Below are 19,508 nucleotides of genomic sequence, written 5' to 3' on the forward strand. Positions count from 1 at the left end.
TTCTTGCTTGTAAAAACTCTGTTGCCACAAAGAAATCCTCACTAAAGCATTAATTCTACTCTACACAAGTTTAATAGTGGCAGAAAAGAATATTAAAGTGTCAGTTAGTTAATTGGCTACTTAGTTCCATATTCCACAGATAATTTGCAGTACCATCAATAATTCATTTCACATATGAAAATCTGTTGCAAACACAGACTAGTAACTACTGCATACATGCTTAAAATTTACACATTTACTACATGCTACAAACTTCTAAATTCTCACACAGAAGCCATTTTTCATCAATGAAAAAGTAATCAAAAGTTTCTGTCACAGCATAATTTCCTAAAATCAACTTTAACAAAGAGTGGACTTTATATCTGTTGTTATAATTAAGGACACAATTACTTTTTTTGAACTGTGGTGCAAACTGTATAGAGGTGCCTATAAATATTACCACTAATGACATCACACATTATTTTTATTAGACAATTCTGCATAATCCCATAGTCACCACTGATATGCCGAAATGAATCAAAAACAAGTCCTAAAGTGCAGACTGTTTGCAGAAAACCCCTTAAGATCTCCCAAATTTTCTTCACTACAATACTGTTATTTGTGATAAATACAATACTTGTCTCATCTGCCAAAAATGGCTAATTCTGCTTGTTGTTTCTTATATTCATGATGAACAGTACTGGAGCTAAGACTAAATCATTTCACACCCAAATTGTGATTTTATTGTACATGAAAAACTTTACACAGCATCCACTAGTTGAGTAAAAGGCATTTGCTGTGCCTAAATGTAAGACTGTCTTTGCTTATGGTATGTGAACCACGGACCTTGTCGTTGGTGGGGAGGCTTGCGTGCCTCAGCGATACAGATAGCCGTACCGTAGGTGCAACCACAACGGAGGGGTATCTGTTGAGAGGCCAGACAAATATGTGGTTCCTGAAGAGGGGCAGCAGCCTTTACAGTAGTTGCAGGGGTAACAGTTTGGATGATTGACTGATCTGGCCTTGTAACATTAACCAAAATGGCCTTGCTGTGCTGGTACTGCGAACGGCTGAAAGCAAGGGGAAACTACAGACGTAATTTTTCCCGAGGGCATGCAGCTTTACTGTATGATTAAATGATGATGGCGTCCTCTTGGGTAAAATATTCCGGAGGTAAAATAGTCCCACATTCGGATCTCCGGGCGGGGACTACTCAAGAGGATGTTGTTATCAGGAGAAAGAAAATTGGCGTTCTACGGATCGGAGCGTGGAATGTCAGGTCCCTTAATCGGGCAGGTAGGTTAGAAAATTTGAAAAGGGAAATGGATAGGTTAAAGTTAGATATAGTGGGAATCAGTGAAGTTCGGTGGCAGGAGGAACAAGACTTCTGGTCAGGTGACTGCAGGGTTATAAACACAAAGTCAAATAGGGGTAATGCAGGAGTAGCTTTAATAATGAATAGGAAAATAGGAACGCGGGTAAGCTACTACAAACAGCTTAGGGAACGCATTACTGTGGCCAAGATAGATACGAAGCCCACACCTACTACAGTAGTACAAGTTTATATGCCAACTAGCTCTGCAGATGACGCAGAAATTAAAGAAATGTATGATGAAATAAAAGAAATTATTCAGATAGTGAAGGGAGATGAAAATTTAATAGTCATGGGTGACTGGAATTCGAGCGTAGGAAAAGGGAGAGAAGGAAACGTAGTAGGTGAATATGGATTGGGGCTAAGAAATGAAAGAGGAAGCCGCCTGGTAGAATTTTGCACAGAGCACAACTTAATCATAGCTAACACTTGGTTTAAGAATCATGATAGAAGGTTGTATACATGGAAGAACCCTGGAGATACTAAAAGGTATCAGATAGATTACATAATGGTAAGACAGAGATTTAGGAACCAGGTTTTAAATTGTAAGACATTTCCAGGGGCAGATGTGGACTCTGACCACAATCTATTGGTTATGACCTGTAGATTAAAACTGAAGAAACTGCAAAAAGGTGGGAATTTAAGGAGATGGGACCTGGACAAACTGAAAGAACCAGAGGTTATACAGAGTTTCAGGGAGAGCATAAGGGAACAATTGACAGGAATGGGGGAAAGAAATACAGTAGAAGAAGAATGGGTAGCTTTGAGGGACGAAGTAGTGAAGGCAGCAGAGGACCAAGTACGTAAAAAGACGAGGGCTAGTAGAAATCCTTGGGTAACTGAAGAAATATTGAATTTAATTGATGAAAGGAGAAAATATAAAAATGCAGTAAATGAAGCAGGCAAAAAGGAATACAAACGTCTCAAAAATGAGATCGACAGGAAGTGCAAAATGGCTAAGCAGGGATGGCTAGAGGACAAATGTAAGGATGTAGAAGCTTATCTCACTAGGGGTAAGATAGATACTGCCTATAGGAAAATTAAAGAGACGTTTGGAGAAAGGAGAACCACTTCCACGAATATCAAGAGCTTTGATGGAAACCCAGTTCTAAGCAAAGAAGGGAAAGCAGAAAGGTGGAAGGAGCATATAGAGGGTCTATACAAGGGCGATGTACTTGACGACAATATTATGGAAATGGAAGAGGATGTAGATGAAGATGAAATGGGAGATACGATACTGCGCGAAGAGTTTGACAGAGCACTGAAAGACCTAAGTCGAAACAAGGCTCCCGGAGTAGACAACATTCTATTGGAACTACTGACGGCCTTGGGAGAGCCAGTCCTGACAAAACTCTACCATCTGGTGAGCAAGATGTATGAAACAGGCGAAATACCCTCAGACTTCAAGAAGAATATAATAATTCCAATCCCAAAGAAAGCAGGTGTTGACAGATGTGAAAATTACCGAACAATCAGTTTAATAAGCCACAGCTGCAAAATACTAACACGAATTCTTTACAGACGAATGGAAAAACTGGTAGAAGCCGACCTCGGGGAAGATCAGTTTGGATTCCGTAGAAATACTGGAACACGTGAGGCAATACTGACCTTACGACTTATATTAGAAGAAAGATTAAGGAAAGGCAAACCTACGTTTCTAGCATTTGTAGACTTAGAGAAAGCTTTTGACAATGTTGACTGGAATACTCTCTTTCAAATTCTAAAGGTGGCAGGGGTAAAATACAGGGAGCGAAAGGCTATTTACAATTTGTACAGAAACCAGATGGCAGTTATAAGAGTCGAGGGACATGAAAGGGAAGCAGTGGTTGGGAAGGGAGTGAGACAGGGTTGTATCCTCTCCCCGATGTTATTCAATCTGTATATTGAGCAAGCCGTAAAGGAAACAAAAGAAAAATTCGGAGTAGGTATTAAAATCCATGGAGAAGAAATAAAAACTTTGAGGTTCGCCGATGACATTGTAATTCTATCAGAGACAGCAAAGGACTTGGAAGAGCAGTTGAACGGAATGGATGGTGTCTTGAAGGGAGGATATAAGATGAACATCAACAAAAGCAAAACGAGGATAATGGAATGTAGTCGAATTAAGTCGGGTGATGTTGAGGGTATTAGATTAGGAAATGAGACACTTAAAGTAGTAAAGGAGTTTTGCTATTTGGGGAGCAAAATAACTGATGATGGTCGAAGTAGAGAGGATATAAAATGTAGACTGGCAATGGCAAGGAAAGCGTTTCTGAAGAAGAGAAATTTGTTAACTTCGAGTATAGATTTAAGTGTCAGGAAGTCATTTCTGAAAGTATTTGTATGGAGTGTAGCCATGTATGGAAGTGAAACATGGACAGTAAATAGTTTGGACAAGAAGAGAATAGAAGCTTTCGAAATGTGGTGCTACAGAAGAATGCTGAAGATTAGATGGGTAGATCACATAACTAATGAGGAGGTACTGAATAGGATTGGGGAGAAGAGGAGTTTGTGGCACATCTTGACCAGAAGAAGGGATCGGTTGGTAGGACATGTTCTGAGGCATCAAGGGATCACCAATTTAGTATTGGAGGGCAGCGTGGAGGGTAAAAATCGTAGGGGGAGACCAAGAGATGAATACACTAAGCAGATTCAGAAGGATGTAGGTTGCAGTAGGTACTGGGAGATGAAGAAGCTTGCACAGGATAGAGTAGCATGGAGAGCTGCATCAAACCAGTCTCAGGACTGAAGACCACAACAACAACAACAACAACAACAACATGTGATTGCCAAGTGATCAAGCAAGTCCCAAGACACCCGCATTGAGATATACACTGGCCAGAAAGTACTTCCCAGCTAAGATTTTATTTTGTTTAAGGAGAGAGTTGAAATGAAGCTCTACAAAATTTCTTTTGGCTTCTTATGATTATGAAGATTACAGCAACTCTTTGGAGTCACAAAAATGTGTTGGCCATTTATATATGCTACATAAAATTTTAAATGAAAGCAATATTCATACCACTTTCACCATTCGCTGAAAGTGACCTTTTTCATCTGAAAAATCACATCAATACTTCACACGCTACAGAGTTTGCTATTGCCACATTCACTGGTGCAATCTGTTAGACATCACAATGATGATAAGTGTATTCATGTTGTGAATTGAGCAAAGAAGTCTGTCCTTACACACAACTCTACTCGTACATTGTTTAATGGAAACATATTGACACCTTTCTTGAGAACATGTAACAATGAGGGCATGAAGGGCAACATTCCAGGCCACACCTGCAGGGAGGACTGAGGCAGACAGTACCACAATTAAACACCAAACAAACAGATTTCCAGGTTAAAAAAAAACTCAATAGAAGGGAGGCAACTGGTCCTGATGGGACACCTAAACGATTCTACACACAGTATATGAAAGAACTTGCTCCTCTTTAGCAGCAGTCTATCATTGTTCACTGGAGGAATAAAAAAGTTCAAGTGATTGAAAAAATGTGCAGGTCATTCGCATTTTCAGGAAGGATCACCAAACAGATGCATACAACTATAGACTCATATCAATGACTCAAACCTATTGTAAAACTTTGGAACAAACTTTGTCCTGTACCTGAAAATCAAAAATCTCCTCTTTAGGAATCAACATGGATTCCACAAACAATGATCTTGTGAAACCCAGTTCATTCTGGCCATCCATAAAACCCAGCAGACAGTGGTCATTGGTGCCAAGGTTTATGCTTGTTCCTTCTGGCAGGCATAGACATATTTCCACAATGTTGCCTAGTGAACAAAATGATAAGCTATTGCTCGCTGACAAGTATGATTTTATTCTTAAAAACTCAGTTTCCATGGGATCTTAAGTGACTGTAGAGGCCAGTCCTGGAGTTGCAGATGTTTCCAAAATGTTGACAAGCATTTGTTCTGGTGGAGACCAGCTGTGTAGCATTGCTTATCTAAGAGTTGCCATTGTTTTTTAAGCATTGCACTTGTCAGTTTCTGTATTCCGTCTCTTTTACTTGAAGTGCTAGAATCCCTTCCCAAACACTGTGACGCCATTCTGGACAGTTAAGTGCAGTAGTGTCTCAGTTACCAGTTTCAATCTGAGATCTCTTCATGTTGCACTTCAATACATCTTTGTATCATTTCTGTGTCTTCTTGGTTTTCTTTGACCATCCTTTAGCTGGGAATACATAATTTGTTTTGGTACATGGGATTTAGGCATATGAAAAATGTAGCCTGTCCTACGGAGCTGATGCTTAATGGTCATGGCTTCAATGCTAGTAGAGTTTGCTTCTTCCAGAACATTGATGTTAGTGCACTGATGTTGCCATTTCACCCTTAGGTTCCTTTTCCAGCAGTGCAGGTGGAACTTTTCAGATATCAAACATGCCTTCTGTAAGTAGTCCATGCTTCGCACCTGTATGTGAAAGATGGTGTAACAGTAGCTTGGTACACAAAGTGCTTGGTCTTAATGCTGATGTTATGGTTCTACAGGGTGTTACAAAAAGGTACGGCCAAACTTTCAGGAAACATTCCTCACACACAAAGAAAATATGTTATGTGGACATGTGTCTGGAAACGCTTACTTTCCATGTTAGAGCTCATTTTATTACTTCTCTTCAAATCACATTAATCATGGAATGGAAACACAAAGCAACAGAACGTACCAGCATGACTTCAAACACTTTGTTACAGTAAATGTTCAAAATGTCCTCCGTTAGCGAGGATACATGCATCCACCCTCCGTCGCATGGAATCCCTGATGCGCTGATGGAGCCCTGGAGAATGGCGTATTGTGTCACAGCCGTCCACAATACGAGCACGAAGAGTCTCTACATTTGGTACCGGGGTTGCGTAGTCAAGAGCTTTCAAATGCCCCCATAAATGAAAGTCAAGAGGGTTGAGGTCAGGAGAGCGTGGAGGCCATGGAATTGATCCGCCTCTACCAATCCATCGGTCACCGAATCTGTTGTTGAGAAGCGTATGAACACTTCGACTGAAATGTGCCGGAGCTCCATCGTGCATGAACCACATGTTGTGTCGTACTTGTAAAGGCACATATTCTAGCAGCACAGGTAGTGTGTCCCGTATGAAATCATGGCGGTGAATCGAGGAAGTACAGTACATACTGACGGAACTAAAATGAGCTCTATCATGGAAATTAAGTGTTTCAGAACACATGTCCACATAACATCTTTTCTTTATTTGTGTGTGAGGAATGTTTCCTGAAAGTTTGGCCGTACCTTTTTGTAACACCCTGTATAAGGCCCTTACCCAAAGATGACCAAAAGTCGTACTGGCACATTTGAGGCAGTACCGTATTTCAGAATCAATATTTGCATTTGCTGAAAGGTGGCTACCAAGGTATGGGAAGTTTTCTATGTTTGCAAGACTTTGCCTTGGACTGTGATTCTTAGGGATATGGTGACAGAATTGGGTTCAGGTTGATATAGGATCTACATCTTCTGGATATTAAGGTTTAGTCCAAGGCTCATACGTGCTTCATCAAATGCATTTAGGATTGCTTGTAGATCACCTTCTGAGATGGCAAGAGTGACATTATTATCTGCACATTGAAGTTCAGTGATGGTTATAGTGGATACTTGAGTCTTCATCCATAGTCTACTGAGAATGAACAAACCACCATCAGTCCTGTATTCTATTTCTATGGCCTTTGGCAGCTTCCTATTGATAGATGAAGTATAGTTCCAACAAATAATGAAAACAATGTGAGAGCTATCACACAGGGCTATTGTTGACAAGAATCATGCTATTCACGTTATTGTGCAGTAGACTGATAATGTTTATGTACTTCACAGGACAGCCTATTTTAGCTAAGATCTTTCACAAGGCATCTCCCTTGACTGAGTCAAAAGCCTTGCCAAGGTCTATTAATGCCTTGTACGGAGGATGCTATGTTCTTTGTACTTCTGCATTTGTCTGGTATAGACAATCATATCTACGGGCTGCAATTAGGTCAAAATCCACTCTGTGTTTCAGGCAAACAATTTTCAGCAAGAGGGTGGTTGGATAGAAATCAAGCAAGTATTTTTCCAACAGTAGAGAGGAGGGATATTCCACTGTAATTACCATGCCCAGTTCTGTCACTTTTTTTGAAGATGGTAACTATCAGTGCATCTCTGAAATTAGGAGGCATGGTTTCAGTGCTCCAGATTTTGATAATGAGAATTAGCACATGTTCAGCAAGGATACGTCCACCTTCCAACACCCAGCAAAATATGAGCATACTTAATATCAGACCATATTTATGATTGGACTAAGGAGTTTCTAGCAAATAGAACACAGCGTGTCATTCTTAGTGTGTCATTCTTGTTCTATTGGCTAGAAACTCTTTAGTCCATTCACAAAGCCATGTATGCTCATATTTTGTTGGATACTGGACACTGGACGGAAAATGTATCCTCACTGAACATGTACCAATTCTCATTGTCAAAATATGGAGCACTGAAACAGTGACCTACATAAGTCATGCAACCTTGGCATGTGATCTGATAGACCCTGGGTTTCCACAGTCTGAGGTCATCCTTGGCACTACCACGCAGTGCCTATGTTTTAGCTGGTCAACAAAAGACAGTCCTCATTTGATGTTTCCTAAGAATATAAGCTATCTTTTCAGAAAACGTGCCACAAAATGTAATAAATTCAATGGCCACATTCTCCTGAGGTTTCTCTTCTGCTTCCACTGACTATACAGTCAGTGTAGGGTGTAGCGATCTCCAAATTTGCCACTCGGTGTACCTGTTTTTCCAGAACACCATCCTCAGATCTTTAAGTTCTTGGTTGAGGCTCTCATTGTCAGAAATGGTGCAAACCCTAGATACCAATTCTCTGTCTATCCATCTTTTCACAGATGGTTGGCTGTTCAGTACAGAATGTCAAATCATACACTTTTCAGTCATCTCAATTTCCAAATTGTTATTTTATTGGGCTACTAGCTTCAGTGATATATTCTGGTGTCTTCAGGTCCCCTGCCAACTCAGGTGGTGTTTGAAGTGATCACTATCTCAAAAATCTATAATACCAGTCTTTGAATGCTGGCCCCTATTTTGACTGGACCAAAGGTGGGAATCCTCCAACACATTGGTCAGGGGGCCTCAATAGATCGCCAAAACTGGTAGCCCAATAAAATAACAATTTGGAAATTTAGACAGCTAAAAGGTGTTTAATTTGATGTACTCTATGTACCAATGTTTTGAGCATGTCATTCCTCTGAATTGGATGGTGTCAGCTGTGCGCACATAAGTATAAGTCAGTGTGCATCTTCTTACACCATACATTATGGCTCAAAGTGCAGTTTGCTCATCATTTTACCGGTACATCCAGAACCAGGAGTACTCCATCCACTTCATCTTCCATGGTAAAATTTGTTGTTCTGATATTGGAATAGAGATGTACAAGAAAAACATTCAGGTAATCTCTCCCATGTGGCTACATGACTGTGTCAACATACCAGAAGAAACAGTTAGGGTGCCATTTGGCAGATTCCAGAAGTTCGTTCTCGAAATGTTCCACTTACATGCTGGCAACAACTGGCGAAAGTGGGCTCCCCATGGCTACCCCTTTCATCTGATCATAGTAACCACCATTTAAAAGAAATAACATTAACATCAAAGATGTGCCTAAAAAGGATGGTCATCTGTATGTCAAATTTCTGGCCAATAAGTTCCAAAGATACTTGTAAAGGCACTCTGGTGAAAAGAGAGACAAAGTCAAAGCTCAAAAGGATGTTAGAATCATTGAGCCTAAAGTTGTTAAGGGGACCAACAAAATCCACAGAGTTGAGAATATGATGTGAACATTTTCCGACATAAGGACTAAACACATGCTTCAGGTAGCCTATTTAGCATCTGGATGCAAATGTTGCTAAGAGTGGGGCATAGAGGGGCCCCATTTTTGTGAACCTTTGGAAGTCCATAAAATATCAGTGTACAGGTGCTCTCAGTCATAGTTTCTTAACAACTTCATTGGACAAGCCGGAATCTTTGAGAAGCACCATGGTCTTTTGTATTCCTTATCAGAATAAGTTGGGCCAAAAATTGGCTTTTCCAAATGTTGTGAACTCACACCTAAATGGTAAGTTACTGTAGAGTCACCAGGAACCCACAACATTCCATATTATTGTTGGGACATTTACACTGGAGTGCATTTACATTTACTGCAGAGTCAGACTTGTATAAACTGCACTCCAACACCTTAAATGCAAATTTGTACAAACAACGAGAAAAGCCAGGATCCATGAATGAATATTATTTTTACATCCAGGAGTGGATTTATAACAACATACAACTCTAATAAGCTAAAAGATGTTACATGCCATACACTTTTAAAGGGCGAAAGTGAGGGGACACGATTTATATGTGGGCTGAATAGGTATACTAATGATAGTCAGGCCACAATACCAATAATATTTTTTCAACAAACTTACGTTCAGCACAGTTAAATGGAGTTGATATTCCTTTGTTCATGACAAGGGTTGCATCAGCAGGAGTTCCAATATACTGAACTTCAATTTTCTCAATACGCCCAACAGCTGATTTCTGCCTTTTTTTCTCATCACTAAATAGCTTGCTTCTCCTCTTCCTTGTTCCAGCAGTGTCCTCAGTTGAGCAAGCCAATCCACCTGAAACAAACAGTTTTGTTGCTCTTAATTACATTAAACAATATTTGTCCTGCGATACACAATTTTATGGCTGGAAAGATCAGACCTGTGTCTTTGAGGAAGGAATAATGAGTACTATACAAGCTCCATTAATGCCAAGTGCTATGCTGTGGTAGGGATACTTTCCAACAGCAAGTTGATACATGCAATCAATGGTTAAGGAGTAAGTTTCTGATTACTGGAAGGCAAGACTATCTTTTTCATGGCACAATCTGAAGGATTCATTTTAAAAATCATCAGTTTTTTTGGTGCTATCCTCATTTTTTGATATTAGCTTAATCTTGTTATTTTTGCATGTTTTCCATTTCTAACAGCTTCAAAATCTTTGTTACAAATTCTGTTTGTTTTCACACTATAAATTCTCCCATCTGCTTTCACTTTCAGTGCTGAGTTAACTCTTCCTATGTGCTTCAGAACATGCCCTACTACCCTGCCAGTTCTTCTTGAATTTATTTATTTATTTTTAAGATGTCGTTCCTCATCTAATGTTTCTAGTATGTTTTCATTTCCTACATTATCAGTCGATTTAATTTTTAGTACCCAGTCAACTTAATTTTTAGTAGCCTACCCTTCTACAGCATAGTACTATGAACACTATTTGTTTCTTTTTGAATGTTTTTCCAGTGCTCCTGATTTATTCACATACAATGGCATACTACTGACCGTTTTAGAAACATTCTCTTCAATTTGTCTATATGCTCCATTTTTTTTCCATGGAAGAACTCTTTTGTGGAGGAACGCTATCCTCATCTGTATAAACATACTCCTTGTTCTGGTCATATTACATACTGATATTCTGCTCAGTAATTCTTTAAGTATCCATAATCACTCATTACAGCAGTTAGCAATATACAATTTCACATTGTTGTTGTTGAGGTGGTCTTCAGCCCTGAGACTGGTTTGATGCAGCTCTCCATGCTACTCTATCCTGTGCAAGCTTCTTCATCTCCCAGTACCTACTGCAACCTACATCCTTCTGAATCTGCTTAGTGTATTCATCTCTTGGTCTCCCTCTACGATTTTTACCCTCCACGCTGCCCAACAATGCTAAATTTGTGATCCCTTGATGCCTCAAAACATGTCCTACCAACTGATCCCTTCTTCTAGTCAAGTTGTGCCACAAACTTCTCTTCTCCCCAATCCTATTCAATACCTCCTCATTAGTTACGTGATCTACCCACCTTATCTTCAGCATTCTTCTGTAGCACCACATTTCGAAAGCTTCTATTCTCTTCTTGTCCAAACTGGTTATCGTCCATGTTTCACTTCCATACATGGCTACACTCCATACAAATACTTTCAGAAACGACTTCCTGACACTTAAATCTATACTCGAAGTTAACAAATTTCTCTTCTTCACAAACGATTTCCTTGCCATTGCCAGTCTACATTTTATATCCTCTCTACTTCGACCATCATCAGTTATTTTACTCCCTAAATAGCAAAACTCCTTTACTACTTTAAGTGTCTCATTTCCTAATCTAATCCCCTCAGCATCACCCGACTTAATTTGACTACATTCCATTATCCTCGTTTTGCTTTTGTTGATGTTCATCTTATATCCTCCTTTCAAGACACTGTCCATTCCGTTCAACTGCTCTTCCAAGTCCTTTGCTGTCTCTGACAGAATTACAATGTCATCGGCAAACCTCAAAGTTTTTACTTCTTCTCCATGAATTTTAATACCTACTCCGAATTTTTCTTTTGTTTCCTTTACTGCTTGCTCAATATACAGATTGAATAACATCGGGGAGAGGCTACAACCCTGTCTCACTCCTTTCCCAACCACTGCTTCCCTTTCATGCCCCTCAACTCTTATAACTGCCATCTGGTTTCTGTACAAATTGTAAATAGCCTTTCGCTCCCTGTATTTTACCCCTGCCACCTTCAGAATTTGAAACAGAGTATTCCAGTTAACATTGTCAAAAGCTTTCTCTAAGTCTACAAATGCTAGAAATGTAGGTTTGCCTTTTCTTAATCTTTCTTCTAAGATAAGTCGTAAGGTTAGTATTGCCTCACGTGTTCCAACATTTCTACAGAATCCAAACTGATCTTCCCCGAGGTCCGCTTCTACCAGTTTTTCCATTCGTCTGTAAAGAATTCGCGTTAGTATTTTGCAGCTGTGACTTATTAAACTGATAGTTCGGTAATTTTCACATCTGTCAACACCTGCTTTCTTTGGGATTGGAATTATTATGTTCTTCTTGAAGTCTGAGGGTATTTCGCCTATCTCATACAATTTCACATAGGTGCATGAATATATTCAACAAAATTTTAACATCAAAGAAAAATTTCTCAGATCCCACAAAAAAACTATTTTGGAAATTTTAAGAACTGCTTTCAAGGTATATTTTTTTCAGGGTCCTGTACATTTCTCTTAAAGGGACTGTGAAGAAAAAATTATACAAATAACAATGAGTACAGATGCTTAAAAGTAGTCATTCTTTCCTCACTCCATCAGTAATTGAAATTCCAAGAAAACTAAACTGAGGATTAATACAAACTAACCTCTGTCATAAACTTTACACTGATATATACAGTGCCTATTTAGGTGTTTGATTACATGAGGCTTTTAATATTTTGCCTTCTCCTGTCAGTCACATGAGAAGTTTTACTGTGAAAAGATTATTATTATTATTATTATTCAATACATCAGTAAGTTCAGCCAACCTTATATTGATTCAATCTACACCAACCAATCTTTGATGCAACAATGCAACAGTACTTCCTTTCATGAATGCAATTTAAGAAATGAGGTACAATTGTGATGATGAAAGGATTGCTTGGTTACACAACGCCATGCTCTTTAGTGCCCCCACTAAGAGATGATGAGATGAGTGTGATTAAAATAGCTTAAAGTGAAAAATTTATACTGAAATAAAATTAAAATAGTTAGCTTTAAGTTCATTTCCAACATTGGGAAGGAGCAGTTATATACAACATCATTGGTGGAACTCAAGTTCCAACCACCACTCACAAAAACAATTCCTTGGTGTTGGCAAGCTGGATTTTGACTATCGATGGCGGTACTCAGATTAGATTAGATTAGATTAATACTTGTTCCATATATCATGAATACGACACTTCGTAATGATGTGGAACGTGTCAGGTTAATAAAAGATGTCTGTACAAGATATTAAATTACACAAAATATTGCACAACACTAATGTTTAAGTTGTTGTTGTTTTTTTTCCCCCTTAATTTATATCTAAAAATTCAGCCAATGAGTAGAAGAAGTTGTCATCTAGAAATTCTTTTAATTTATTTTTAAATGTTAGTTGGCTATCTGTCAGGCTTTTGATGCTGTTTGGTAGGTGACCAAAGACTTTTGTGGCAGCGTAATTTACCCCTTTCTGTGCCAAAGTCAGATTGGAAATACAGAAGCGTCCGATCTTACCCGTCGGCTTTGACCCATGACGTCACAAATACCGCGGAAACGACCATAAACAACAATTCCAATATGGCGGATATAAAAACATCGAATACGTATTGTAAACACTGAAATACACAAGTTTCACAAAAAGCCTAATGACTGTAACGGGACAAGCGTGGGAAATTGGGGGTTTTTGGGTGGGGAGAAACTAAATATGTCGTTATGCGGTGGGGGGAGTCTGCAGTGCCCCCCCATCCCCCCACAGGCTACATTAGTGTCAAATCAATATTTTCGAATCATAGGCGGCCGCTGCCGCGGCCGCATTCCAAAAAAAAAACTCCCAACCTAACCTCAAGTGGGCTTCGCTACAGATCAATATGTTCATCAAATTGCTTCATATTACGTATACATGTTCTTTAAACAAGAGTACATCAAACCATGTATTAGGTTTTCCGCGCCGTAATGACGTCACACACCACAACACGCTTACGTCACGGGTCAAAGCCGACGAGTAAGATCGGACCTTTCTGTTGACCCGTCAGATTTAACCCTGCATAGTGAAGATCATCCTTTCTCCTGGTGTTATAGCTATGCACACTGCTATTACTTTTGAACTGGGTTCGATTATTAACAACAAATTTCATAAGTGAATATATATACTGTGAGGTTCCTGTGAGGATCCCTAGATCCTTAAATAGATGTCTGCAGGATGACCGTGGGTGGGCTCCAGCAATTATTCTGATAAGACGTTTTTGAGCAATGAACACTTTTCTACTCAACGATGAATTACCCCAGAATATGATGCCATACAAAAGCAGTGAATGAAAGTAGGCATAGTAAGCTAATTTACTGAGATCCTTATCACCAAAATTTGCAATAACCCTAATAGCATACGTAGCTGAACTCAGACGTTTCAGCAGACCATCAATGTGTTGCTTCCAGTTTAGCCTCTCATCAATGGACACACCTAAAAATTTTGAAAATTCTACCTTAGCTACAGACTTCTGTTCAAAGTCTATATTTATTACTGGAGTTGTGCCATTTACTGTATGGAACTGTATATAATGTGTTTTATCAAAATTTAAAGAGAGTCCGTTTGCTGAGAACCACTTAATAATTTTGTGAAAAACATCATTTACAATTACATCACTTAGTTCTTGGTTTTGGATGTTACTACTATACTTGTATTATCAGCAAACAGAACTAACTTTGCATCTTCATCAATGTGGAATGGTAAGTCATTAATGTATATCAAGAACAGTACAGGACCTAAGACCGAACCCTGTGGGACCACGTACTTGATAGCCCCCCAGTTTGAGGAATCAGCTGTTTTAACATTATATGAACCACTTATTTCAACTTTCTGCATTCTTCCAGTTAAGTATGAATTAAACCATTTGTGCACTGCCCCCCTCAAACCATAATGATTTAGCTTATCTAAAAGAATTCCATGATTTACACAATCAAAGGCCTTTGATAGATCACAAAAAATACCAATGGGTGATGTCCGGTTATTCAGATCATTTAATATTTGATCAGTGAAAGTGTATATAGCATTTTCTGTTGAAAAGCCTTTCTGAAAACCAAACTGACATTTTGTTAGTACTTTATTTTTACAAATATGGGAGGCTACTCTTGAATACATTACTTTCTCAAAAATTTTTGATAGAGCTGTCGGAAGAGAGATTGGGCGGTAGTTGTTGTTGACATCCGACGTATCCCCCTTTTTATGCAATGGTTTTACAATGGCATATTTCAGTCTATCGAGGAAAACACCCTGCTCCAAAGAGCTATTACATACGTGGCTGAGAATCCTACTTATCTGTGGGGAACAAGCTTTAAGTACCTTGTTGGAAATGCCATCAATTCCGTAAGAGCTTTTACTTTTCAGTGAGTTTATTATTTTACTGATTTAGAGTGAGAGGTTGGTGGAATTACAGTTGTTTCAAACTGCACAGGTATGGCCTCTTCTATAAGTAGCCTTGCCTCTTCTAGTGAAGATCTAGATCCTATTTTCTCCACAACATTTAAAAAATGATTATTGAAAATATTTTCAATTTCTGATTGTTTGTTACTACACTTGTCATTCAGTTTTATGGCACTAAAGTCTTCCTGTGCTCTTGGTTGCCCTGTTTCCCATTCAATAATATTCCAAATTGCTTTAATTTTATTTTCAGAGTTACTGATCTCAGACATGATACACATGCTTCTGGACTTTTTAATAACTTTTCTTAGTACCGCACAATAGTTTTTATAATATTGAACAATTTCAGGGTCAGTACTCCCTCTTGCTGTTAGATACAGTTCTCTTTTACGGTTGCAAGATATTCTTATTCCTTTAGTTAGCCAAGGTTTTTTATATGTTTTCTTGGAATTATGTTTAACTATTTTCTTGGGAAAACAATTTTCAAATACCCTTAAAAATTTATCGTGAAATAAGTTATATTTCAAGTTTGCATCGGGTTCCTTATACACTTCATCCCAGTCTAGCTGCTGTAGGCTTTCCCTAAAGTTTGCAATATTTATATTGTTAATTGAACGCACTGCTTTGAAAGTCTGATTTGATATACTGCATGGAGCTATGTCACGTACTGTAACCAGCTGTGCACCATGATCTGAAAGACCATTCTCAACAGGATAAACATTTATGTCCTTAAACTTATCTTGGTCTATAAAAAAGTTATCTATCAATGTACTGCTGTTCTTCGTTATCTGTGTAGGAAAATCAATGATGGAGCTCAAATTGAAAGAACTGAGTAATACTACAAAGTCATTCTTCCTATTACACTCTTTCAGGGAAATGCCCACAAATGATAATTTGATTCCCCCTGTCTGACAGATAGCACAACAAAGAATCCAAGTATTCTAGAAATAGCTGGAAATTCCCTGAGGGGGACCTATACACTGCTACAATTATGAAAGTGCCATCATTTAGTTTAAGTTCAGTGGCACATGTTTCCATATGCTGCTCTACACAAAATTTTTTAGTTTCTAAATTTTTTACACTGCGGAAGCTTTTGACATATATGGCAACTCCTCCTCTCATCATATTATCTCTACTTACATGTGCAGCTAATTTGTACCCATTGATGATAACCTTTTGCATATCAGTGACAATGTGATGCTCAGACAGGCATAGTACATCTATTACATTCTCAATTTCTATATCTTCTAAACAAAGCAGAAGCTCATCAATTTTATTCTTCAATCCCCAATATTTTGATGAAATATACTAACATTATTTTTCACTTTACTTTTGTGAGTTTCTTGAACTTTTTTAACATCTTTAGTACTTGCCTGGCTGAGTTTCCCACTGGACATTGATCTTACACTAAAAAAGAGTTTCCACCACGAGATGTAGTTCCTCCCCCCTTTAAATTTCCTGCTATCAGCCCAGCCAGTTTACCCTTCCCTTTCTTGTTGACGTGTAGGCCATGTCTAGTATAGTCCCACCTACAGAGTGAATCAACAGGAACCACACCAATGTGTGACCCTGCACCAGATCCAAGTAGCCGTTCCAACTCCAAATTAACTCTCCTGACAGAAGAGCTCAAATGAGGTTGGTCGTGGCGCTCCAGAACCGACACAAACCCAACACTGGTATGACTCGATGTTGATGCATACTTTGCCAGGTCACACTCTATGCTGCACCCCGGATCTCTGTCAATACTGTTGCCCGGCCCACCCACAATATCCACGGTATCTTCCTTAGTAAAGCCTCTACATAGTGAACCTAAATCCTCCGTAACCTGCCCCAGTCCAGCACTAGGTTTGAAAAAACTTGTGACCTGGTATTCTGACCCTAATTCATCCTGCAGAAGTTGGCCCACACCCCTAGCATGCGAACTACCTAGCAACAAGACTTTCTTTCTCTTTGCAGACTTCCCTACATTCTTATTCAATTTGCTGCTGAAAGCTTGTTGAGCCCTGTCTACATCTACTTCTGTGAGAGGCTCATCAGTTTCTGACTGAGGCAACAGGTCAAACCTATTTTGTACGTTAATAACGAAGCTGTCAGAAGAATTTCTTGGACTGTTCCTTATGCCTGTTGCCACTTCCCACCCCTGTTTACCCTTCTCCCCCCTTAACCTGCCCAGTTCTCGCCTAGCCTCATCTAACTCAGCCTGAAGGGCTGCAATTTTCCCCTCCTGTTCCACAATCTTTCTATCTCTACTGCATAGCCTACAGAACCACTGATGAGTCTCACTCATTTTCCCAATTCCCACACCACTACAACCGCCCCAATGAAAGAATTTACTACAACCATCACACCAGACCCCGGAGCTAACGATTCTATGGCACGTCAGGCACTTTACACTCATGGTACAAATCGATTTTAGTGACAGAAAGACAATTAAGTTACCGGAAAACAATGAAAATATGTGTACGAAAAATTAGGCCTACTCGCGACTATGTAAACAGTGGTTCAGAAGTTTTTTACTGGAAATTACTTAAGAGATGACGATACTCTACAGATATAAAGGGGCAGCAAACGTATTCAGCACACTAAACTATCAGTAAAATGCCCTTAAAATTGCGGTATGAAGTTTAATCTGAAAGCTCAAAAGTTCGGCCTGGCCGCGATATGTAAACAAAACGAACTTTATGTGATTACTGTGAAAATACGGGAGTAAGACAAAAACCTTTAATGGTACGCTTGAAGAGCACTATAATTAATGTAATAAATTAGTTTAAAGTGTTAAAAACAGTTTATTACTACTTAAATTACTTATCTAGTACGAGAGCTGTGACTCAAATGTCCGTATAGCAGGCGCAGGGCTACCAACCTCAGACAAAATGTCCACCACTGTCGGGTCTATGTCCCTTAGTTTGAGCTGGAGACTTCCATTTCTCATTACAACAATAACAAGGCTTCTCTTACATCTTTTCCACACAGTTATGCCGTTCCTGGGTTCGTTTATAGTGTTCTGGAACTACCCTCATGATCTATGTTTACTCTCCTCCATAATTCGGGGGCATCTGGTCTATGCTACCCAAAAGGCTGCGAGCTCATCTGCTCATCAACATTAGAACCTACGGAAAGCCAGGGACCTGTCTCTTTTAGCAAAGCAAACCCCTCACTCTACCAGGAACCAAACTACAGTATCTTCAAAGTTTGGCCAGAGGCTGTGGAATGGTTGCTTCAGTGGCTTGGGGTATCACGTTTGTGATATGATCCACCCACTCCGGGATGCTGTCATGCCATTCAAACAAAGCAAGCTGGCTGTACAGCATCCAGTTTGGCATACCGAGCACCCTTCCTCATGGTTTACTTTTGGTCATTGTTCTGTCCAGCAGGCAATGAGCGATCTGGAACTAGTCACTAGAACATAAGTCATGGGCCACTTCCCAACATGTAGCGTGAGCGAGGCTGGGAGAGCACATCAAAAGATCAATGGCAGATAATTCCCCATACGAGTGTTGAAGTTTATGCTCTGCCTCATATGCAGAAGACAAAGCTCCTCTGTCACTACGAGGTTCTCAAATGTTGTACCCCAAGAACAGGTGGCACAGAGTCCTACAGCAAATTATGTGTATCGGACTCCCCATCTTCATAGGAGAAGTGGGAGCGGCAGCTGAGTGATAAGACTGGTGAAAGCCTGCTGATAAAGTTTTTGGTAAGAGGGCAGGTAGAGGTAAAAAATAGTGACACTTAGCTCTCACCCCACTGAGATCATCCTTTCTGTGGGAGCAACATTCACTTAGCACAGGGGTGGTGGAACCATTGAAATGTGCTTAATGTAAGCACAAGCATAATGGTCTTTCCAGTACTGAAAGTTTCAGTTTCTCCACATGACTCAGAATCTATTTAAGTTCAACTGCAGTACGGGAACCACTTTATAAATAAGGTACTTCTTTTCCCCGTCTTTGTGCTGGGGCAGGACTTCTGTGACAGGCAGAGGTTTATGTGAGGGGATGGATGGGTGCCTTAGGCAGACTTCATATTCCATAGTCGCCAAGGCGGAATCATTTGAACCATCAGAAAGAACTATATCTGCACTTTCTGATGCTTTACAACCAATTTCTTCTGTGTTTAATACTTTCCCTTTGATTTTTCTATTGGAGAAGACTTCAGAGGTACTTTCATGGCAATGGCAGTGCTTTCTAGTTTAAATGAGTCTGCC

At 39.5% G+C, this 19,508-nt stretch overlaps 1 protein-coding gene across 1 annotated transcript in view; it reads right to left on the reverse strand.

Moving 5' to 3' along the window:
- The window catches only part of LOC126195112 (39S ribosomal protein L39, mitochondrial), an 82,448-nt gene that overhangs the window by 52,179 nt on the left and 10,761 nt on the right, over positions 1-19,508 (reverse strand). The window contains exon 2 of the mRNA XM_049933582.1: positions 9,777-9,971. Within this exon, the coding sequence (XP_049789539.1) occupies positions 9,777-9,971 (195 nt within the window). The remainder of the gene's footprint in view (positions 1-9,776; positions 9,972-19,508) is intronic.

The sequence above is a fragment of the Schistocerca nitens genome, chromosome 7 (genome assembly GCF_023898315.1).
Source record: "Schistocerca nitens isolate TAMUIC-IGC-003100 chromosome 7, iqSchNite1.1, whole genome shotgun sequence".
Taxonomy (NCBI): domain Eukaryota; kingdom Metazoa; phylum Arthropoda; class Insecta; order Orthoptera; family Acrididae; genus Schistocerca; species Schistocerca nitens.